The sequence below is a fragment of the Eucalyptus grandis genome, chromosome 2 (genome assembly GCF_016545825.1).
Source record: "Eucalyptus grandis isolate ANBG69807.140 chromosome 2, ASM1654582v1, whole genome shotgun sequence".
Taxonomy (NCBI): Eukaryota; Viridiplantae; Streptophyta; class Magnoliopsida; order Myrtales; family Myrtaceae; genus Eucalyptus; species Eucalyptus grandis.
The window spans coordinates 5,536,731-5,545,635 of record NC_052613.1 but is presented as its reverse complement, the minus strand read 5'-3'; the positions used below and the strand labels follow the sequence as shown (position 1 = coordinate 5,545,635).

Below are 8,905 nucleotides of genomic sequence, written 5' to 3'. Positions count from 1 at the left end.
TCTTGATTTACTAAAGAGACAATATTGAAATCAATGGAGCTTTAATACCTTTAAGCAAGTCATTGAAAAAATGACAAGATCTGTTTTGTAGAAAATTCTCTCATAAGTTAGGAAATAATCACATACCGAAAACTTTGTTTTTCCTTGATATGGTAAAACTAAGTAAAATATCAAGTAAAAGCACAATGTTTGATCAATGAGAAATCTCACAAAATTGACATCATTGCAATGAACAAAAGTCATGAGATATATCACAAAATTGACATTGTTGCAATGAACAAAAGTCATGGGTCGGCAAGCATCACTTCAATCATAACATACATCAAAAATACATCAAACATCCGCTTTTGTTACAACCCTCACGATATTTGATGGTAATGCGACACTTGGATATTCAAATTTCACCATCATCTAATCTAATTCAGTTGGCCTGATGTCATGCAATTTAGACTATCTTCTTTTTTTTTTTTTAATATCTTTCTCTCTGGCAAGTATCTAGATTACACTTCAAAAGCCTAAAACTGACCTGGTTAGCAGTTGTGACAAAAGTGATGAACTGGATTTTATTTTTGTTTGAGAGAGAGAGAGAGAGAGAGGATTTTTTTTTTTTTTTTTTGGGTCGGTAGAGAGGGAGGGAATTAAAAGCTCAACAAGGTACAGCAAAGAAAGCAAAAGAAAAAAAATTAATTTTTTCAATGGGGAAGGGAGAGGAATTGAGAAAAAAAAATTCAGCTTTTTAAAGCTCACCCATATAATTCCCACTCATTATCTTTTTGTTCCCTCAAAGCCCTTTTTAGCTTTGCCCCTCTCTCTCTCTCTCTCTCTCTCTCTCCTCTTCCTTATCCTCTCTCTTTCTCTCTCTAACCCAGACGCCTGCGAAAGCAAAGCAATTCCACAAACTCTCTGCAACTGTCGCTCACTCTCAGGGAAGAAGAAGGAGGAGAAGGAGCTGTGCAGGCAAGAAGCAAGAAGAAGAGAGAAGAGAACGAGGGTGGGTTTTGCTAGAAGGAGAAAGGGAGAGGGAGAGGAGAGCTTGGATTACATGTGATAATGGAAGGAGGTGATCACGACCACTTCCACCACCACCACCACCACCACCACCGACGCCCCACCTTCCCCTTCCAGTTGCTGGAGAAGAAGGAGGATGAGCAACCATGCTCGACCTCCAACTATCCCTCCCTCGCCATGTCCTCCGACGACGCGCCCCCGAACCCTAACCGATCGTCCTCCACCTCGAACACCCTCCAGATCGTCCCGGCGGAGGATCAGCAGCAGCAGCAGACGCTGGCGGCGGCGGCGGATGCGGGGGCGGCGGGGGCCAAGAAACCGCCGCCGAAGCGGACCTCGACGAAGGACCGACACACGAAGGTGGACGGGCGGGGAGGCGCATCCGCATGCCGGCCCTCTGCGCCGCCAGGGTCTTCCAGCTCACCCGCGAGCTCGGGCACAAGTCCGACGGGGAGACCATCGAGTGGCTCCTCCAGCAGGCGGAGCCCGCCGTGATCGCCGCCACCGGTACGGGCACCATCCCGGCCAACTTCACGTCCCTTAACATCTCGCTCCGCAGCTCCGGCTCGAGCATGTCGGTTCCGTCGCAGCTCCGATCGAGCTACTTCAGCCCCAACTTCTCGCTCCCGCCGCAGCGCCGGGGCAACCCCGCCTTGTTCCCTGGGATCGGGCTGTCGCCGGAATCGACGACGACGCTGCTCAATTTCCAGGGCTCCTCTAGCAATTTGAGCTCCATGCTGTTTCAGGCCAAGCAGGAGCTCCGGGAAGCTTCGAATTTGGAACTGTCGGAGGGCGCCGATCACGAGGGCATGAGCAAGAAGCGAAGGCCCGATCAGCTTGATCTGTCGGCCAATTCTCAGCCTCAGTCGCATGCGGGGAGCTACCTGTTGCAGTCGAGCTCCGGCGTCCTTCCGGCGAGCCACGGGAATCTTCCGGCCAACTTCTGGATGGTGACGAACCCGAGCAACCAGGTCATGAGCGGCGATCCGGTATGGACGTTCCCCGCCTCAGTCAGCAATAGCGCCGCCTTGTACCGAGGCACCATGTCCAGCGGCCTGCATTTCATGAACTTCCCGCGCCCGTCGCCCTATTGCCAGGTCAGCATTTGGGCTCGGCCGCCGCCGCCGCCGGGGCCGGCGGCGGCAGCGAAGGGCAATTCAACATGCTCGGCGGGCTGAGCCCGTACCGGCCCATGTCGAGCTCCGGCGTGTCGGAATCCCAGGCAAGCGGCTCACACTCGCACCACGGCGGCGGCGGCGGCGGCGGGGTGGGGGGGGGCGGCGGCGGCGACGACCGGCAGCCACCGTTCTCAGATCCCGGCGGCGATTGAATTTGGTGGGCTAGTTTGATTGATGTGTTGTACACACGTGAGGTTTTTGGTTGTCGTTAATTGGATGAGCTGAGCTTCTACTTCTCTTTTTTTTTTTTTTTTTTTTGAAAAAAAAATTCACTGATATTACCTATCATTATTACTATTTTCCCAATTTTTTTTTTTCTCCTGTGTGATTACATATGGATTGATGATTATCAAGGCTTGCAAGAAGACACTTTTTAACAGGGTGGATTATGGAGGATTCCCTTTTTCGGATTAGGGCAAAAAATCTGATCTGGGTCTTCTTCTTTCTTTTCTTCCCTTTTCTTGCGCACCCATTTCTAGTCTCTCGTGCAGATTGCCCCCACCCCCCCTCCAAAAACATGCTTGTATAATCTTATATAATGCTTTGTTTTTTCTTGTGGGATCAAATGAGTCAAAATCATCACCACCTCTATTCAAATGTAATGCATTTGATTGGCAAGACTACCACCTAACCAGCACCTCTCTGTCTCTCTCTCTCTCTTACTCTGTGTGTGTTTTTTGCTGCAAGTGGGAGGACCACAATTGCCTTTTGAGTACTTGGAAAAGAGGGAAGAGATGGAACAGTGTCACTTCAATGTTGGGGATAGAGAGAGGGGGAGAGAGGGGGGAGAGTCATCGTGAATCAATGTGATTTGATGATTCCTAACATGACCCCAATGGGATGTGAGATGATGGATGCAGATGATGGTGATGATCAGACGGCTGAGGAGAGAGGGGGGGGGGGGGGGGGGCCCACAGAGAGGGCAGTTCCAGGTGTTGCTCAGGTAGGGGAGGCCCAGCTGCTGGTCATTGCCCTAGCCAATGCACAATTGTCACTGACAAACAGGTGAATCATTCCTCCTCCTCTCTCTCTCTCTCCCTCCTTTTTCTTTGTTTTTTCTTTATTTAGTTTTGAATAATCAATGTTGCTACAAACAATTACAAGATTCGTTTTAATGTTACTATATCGATCATATATCGTAATAGCCCGCGAGAGCTGAACCGGGTCGCTAGAGAACTCGAGTTCTCGCTCGGCAACCGACCATGTCGGCTGAGTCGAGAATTGACCATAAAACGAGTCGACGCAATACCCTTTTCATTTTTTTTTTTTAATTTTCTTTTGCCTCTGCCTAGTGACCAGTTGGAGATCAGTGGTGGGTTTCAGTGACCCTACTTTGGGAGGGGGCCCCGGGTCATTAAATCTGGACCGTTCGTTTGGCGGGCCAGGGGGTCTTGATGGGGCTCAGTGAATGATTGGGTCGTCTCAGCTTAGAGAGAGAAAGAGGGGTCGGGGGTAGAGAGAAAGAGCGCGGAATCTGGAGTTGAATGTACCGGAGTATTTTATATTTTTCCCTTTCATCCCTTTTTCGCTTTAATTGATTTATAAATTGAAATAAAGAAATTGGGTTTGCCACGTGGCGAGCGACGATTGGTGCAGTCGTTCCTCATTTCAGTGTGGGACTGACCGGACGTGACTCGGGGGGGAAATTTCCTTCTTTTATTTTTTTATTTATTTTTTTATATTAGTTGTAAAATGAAATGTGGGAAAAAGGGAAAGGCGGATTTGGCAGATCCCAAGGAGAAACCCTTTAGCGAATTTAATTGATTTTTCTTTGGTCGAAAGCGAATTTAATTAATTAAAAGGTGTCGGGTGTTGTTTTTTTTCCCTTCCCCTTTTTTGGGGGAGTTTATTAAATTACATAAAAAAATCAAGATCGTTCTCAGAGAGAGGGGGCTATGATTGTTTTGGCGTGCGTCGACGAGAGCCAATCGAAAAATTACACCTCATCGAGAGCCTTTCGAGGGCGAGCTTGCAGTTTTCATTACACTGATTGCGGTCGTGTTTTGGAAAATCAATTTCTTGGAACTTCGATTATTTTAAAATTACATATAATTAACAAGTGCGCAAAGGGTGCTCACTGACTAACCATGTAGCGCTCATAAGTTTGAATAATTATTGCTTGTTTTGTTACATCATATAGATCGTGGACTCCATTAGAGTCACAAATCTTATATGAAAGCTACCATTTTGATGAATCATGTCGTTTCAAGTCATTCCCGACTGCAAAAGGATAGCCTTGGAGGAGCACGAACAAACTCGACCCAAAAAGGTCTCTAGAGTGGATTTGCTCCTAAATTCCCACAATTTCAATTGCCCATCATGAACTTATTGAAACGCTTTTCCTCACTGTTGAAATATTTAAATATAAACATGCCATAATTTAATAAGTAAAGCTTTTTAGATTGTTAGTAGCAGTTCCCATGGAATTTTGAAAGGAACTAGAGTAAGAGATCCGAATTCAGATATTTTCATGTCCATTATTATATACTTGTACGCTTAGTCTCGGCCAAAGTCCGGTCCAAGGAGAAATGAGAGTGTTTAAACTTTTAAATATCAAACCACACATTCATTTAACAATTTAAACATTTTGAGCAATCAGTAACATTCCTACAAAATCATCCATACCTAAAAGACGCGCAGGTGTCTTGCTCGACGGAAGTTGTCTATCAAACCGACAACCGAATAGGACAATCGACTTATCGGCATGTGGTGCACGATGCCTTTGCGAATCGAGCAAGTATGAAATCGATTTGCATGGGTGCTGCATTTTCCATCCTTGGCGACGATGATTTCTCGATTACGACGAGGCTGTTCTCGAGACGGTGGCTCTGGGCATCATGTGTGCTGGAGGATCTTCCACGCACGCATGAAATTCGCGACCGCGCCTGTCCATTTCTTTGACTTTCTCGGTCGAGTTTAATGCGGATTTCTGCTACGGACATGGCCGTCGCACGAGAGTAGGTGATTTTTTGAGCCGATCAGGTTCTTTTCATCGCTAGGGAAGTCGCAATTGAGCAGTGCCAAGGAGTCAAGGACCATGGAAACGAGCGATTGGCATGAATGTCGAGAGTAATTCGAAACGTGCAAGTCCTGATTTCACGATTTTCCTCCTTGATGTAAGCTGTCGGACGATGTCGTCTTGTGTAATTTTCCGCGCATGAGACGAAATGCATCTTTCAGTTTGTTCGTAGACATGAGATTCACGTACCCTGCTCATGCTGAGGAATTCGGAAAGAGTTGAACTCTTCCGTGGCCTAACTGCTAGGCGGTTGCATCGAGTAAGAATTGAACTCGATGTTAGGCGTTGAAGAAGAAAGTGAATTTAACACATGAGATTTTATCATGCTTTACTCTCAAATTAGAACTACATCTATCAGAAAATTCCAATATATAATTAGCATATTGTAACTTTCCGTTCCATCTTTCAATTACAAAAAATAAAGAGATTATATATACTCTTTTCACGAGTTTAGGCCCAAACTATCAATAAAATACGAATTCAAAGTATAAAAGCTTTTCATGTCGCATGACTTCAACAATCCCATCGCGCATGTGGACACAAGAGATTTTAATTTTCTACCACACCATGTGTTAATGGAATGTCTCAAAGCTGATCGGAATAGACGGTTTGGAAACCCTAGATGAAGAATTCAGTCGGGGTGCGTGTCACATGAGTTGGACCGGGTCGGTGGCGGCGCAATAACCCGTGTAACAGATGCACGAAATACTTCTTATGGGCTGTGCGTCGTGTCATGTCGTGGCCGCGGGAACTACTAGGGAGTGGTACATGAACATCACGTGGTGAACGGTAAATCCGAACACAGTGCGACCTAGACCCACCCATGGCCCATGGGTCTTTTTGCCAAGACCCAAGACAGCAATTTTTCTCCTTTTTAAAGGGAAAAAAAATTATCATGAGGGTCTAAATCAAATTAAAAATTTAGCAAAAAAAAAATACAAATTTTTGAATCAATGGAAATCCGATGACCCTCGATAAGGTCCTAGCCGTCGATGTATAGATATTGGGCCCCGTCGGATCACTTTCGTGTCTCCTCCTTTAATTGTCATGATGGGGGTAGATTGTTCATCTTACTTTGGGAGATCTTTGTGTCCTTGATTCGTCTCGATTAGGGAGGGCTAACCGCTCGTTCGGTCTCGGCACCTCGTGTGTCGACACATGTGCAAGAAAGGATAGGAATTTTCTCTTTTTCCACCTCCGGGGTAATCATGCGATGTACGAACTTGCTAGATTTAACGTATCGTTATCGAGAATTTCTTTTTGACTCGGTACTGTTGCAATTTGCAATGACCCTCGTCGCTTTGAATATCAGTAACTTTATAGGACTGGAGGTGTCAAAATGAGTTGAAAATCCACGTAGAACCCATATACAATGAGATTGATCATATATGGGTTAGCTAAGTTTTAATAAATGGGTTTGGGTTGTATGCAAGTTTAGTGATACATGAGTTGTAAATGGGTTTGTTTTTTAATCCATTTAATTTATAAAGATTATTAGTGAAGTCAACCCATTAATGAGATTCATCTTCTTTAGTAGTTTTTATAAATTTTATTTTTGTTAATTTCTGATTTTTTTATAATTTTTTATTTTCTTTTTCTCTTTCTTTTTTTTTTCTTTTTTTCTTTCTTTTTACCTATGAAGATTGGCAGTTAGCCACCAACCGAGGATCGCAAAGCCCTCACCTGTCGAGCGAGCGAGCTCACTAGATATGGTGAGGCCGAGTTGCCTCGCCCATGCCCAAGCGAGACTCGAGCTCACTAGATTTGGTGAGGTCGAGCTTGCTAGCCTTAACGCTAATGGTCAATGAGCTCAAGCGATCGGGAAGGCCCTAGCCTCGTTAGCAACCTTGCTTAGCCTTACCAGATTAGGCGAGCTCAAGTGGCAATAGCAAGGTTGGGGCCTCTTAATCTGGCAAGACTCAAGCTCATCGACGGTGGGGTGAGCTTGACCTCGCCGAAGGCTAGCGAAGCTTGGCTTGCTAGAATTAAGCAAGCTCAAGTCTCGTCGACTTATGGCAAGGCTTCAACTCACCTATTGTCGGCCACATTCGCGACCACAAAGGAAAAATGAAAAAGAATTTGAAAATTTTTTTTAAAAATATAAATTTTCATAAAATAAAAATAAAATTAAAAATATATTTTTAAAAAAAAGAATGGAAAATCAAATCAATTTGATTTTCCATACAAAATGGAAAATATTTTCTATTTCATTTTCATGTTTCAACCAAATACCCAAAAATATTATCATTTTAAAAAAATATCACATTTTTCTTGACATAAATGGGCCTTGATTTTTTAAAAAATATAAATTTATCCATTAAATTTGTAATTTATGGAAGTGTTTTAATAATATATTTTTTTTAAAAAAATCATAAGAAACAGTTTTTCTAGATTTAATTAAATATAAAATATTTTAGCAATATTTGTCGAGTATAAATTAGGTCGGGTATAGGTTGATAAATTTATATTATGAATAAACGGGTTAATAAGTCAATTTGCGTTGGACTATTTATGACCCGATTCAAACCTAATCCAACCCACCCATTTGATAGGTTTAGATGAATATGATATTACTAATAATATGCAAGGTACTTTAGAGTTTGATATTTGCGTTTATTTTAGCTATGCTATCAGCAGAAGTAACTTAAGATTTAACCTCTACTGTCAAAATCATTGTTTTACAGGAAGATGGAGTGAGGCTGAAGATCCGATCGTTCCTTCGCTCTCTTCTTCTTCTTCATCTTCTTCTTCCGAACAACCAGATCAGGCAACCGCGTAAGCGCATTTTGTGGGAGAACACCGCAAGTAGCGGTCCAAGGGCATCATCATCGTCGCCATCATCGTCGTTGTCACCGTCAAAGAAAATGGTGATGCCTAGGATTGCGGCTCGGTGGAACCATTCGAGAGCCAAAACCGCACTCATCTGGTTTGTCTGCTTTGTCCCGTTTCACTTTCTTTTTCACATGGGTTCGCACAATTCTTCGCAGAGTCCCGCCCCGGATTCGTCTCCGGGTCATTCATCGGGTGCGGTCTCTCGGCTTGCATATTTTTCTGTTCTTGCTGTATGCACGTCCTTACAAGATGTCAACTCAGGTGCAATTTTTCCCCTAGGAAGTAATAAATCTCATCATTCTTATGTTCTTTTACCCAGCTACCTTGCTCTCGGCAGAGGTCACCTTAGATGATAGGAGGGAGATTCCTTCCTCTCGTTTTCCTTCATCCTACAGCTCGCGATTCTACATGGAAGTGATGCTCGAACTGTATCTTTCTGCGTCGCTAATGGCAAGGATGCTGCATCGCCATTAATTGGACCATGTTATGATAAAAAGTTAAGCTTTTTGTTCAGTACTCAGTCGCTTCCCTGGCAGTTGCACTTACCAATGGCAAGTTGACAGGCATCTTTGTTCCTGATCTGGTTTCGGAACTCACAGTTGGTATCATTTTGGCACGTTCCAGCCTCCGAAGACGAGGTAATTTACGCGTCACGGGATCTAATTCTTGACATAGATTCTGCTTGGACTCGGTGCTGGTTTTTGCTTAAACAGATCGAAGCTGAAGCTGCTGCCGCAAGGGCAGGTGCAGATATTGAACACCTTTTGAATCATGGAAAGAATGGTTTTCGATGTGCTTCTCAAAATCTATGAAAACCATCCACGGGTTACTGAATGACCGTACTGATGGTTTGATGCTGCTGCTTGGC

The 8,905-nt window shown here is 44.1% G+C and overlaps 1 protein-coding gene across 1 annotated transcript; it reads left to right on the top strand.

The window, feature by feature from the left end:
* Positions 1-764: 764 nt before the first annotated feature.
* Positions 765-3,030, top strand: LOC104419552 (transcription factor TCP14). Its single transcript, XM_039306004.1, is given in 4 exon segments — positions 765-1,375; positions 1,378-2,082; positions 2,085-2,343; positions 2,874-3,030. Coding segments are annotated over 3 exon segments (1,284 nt in total). The 5' UTR covers positions 765-1,050; the 3' UTR covers positions 2,339-2,343; positions 2,874-3,030.
* The last annotated feature ends 5,875 nt before the right edge of the window (positions 3,031-8,905 follow it).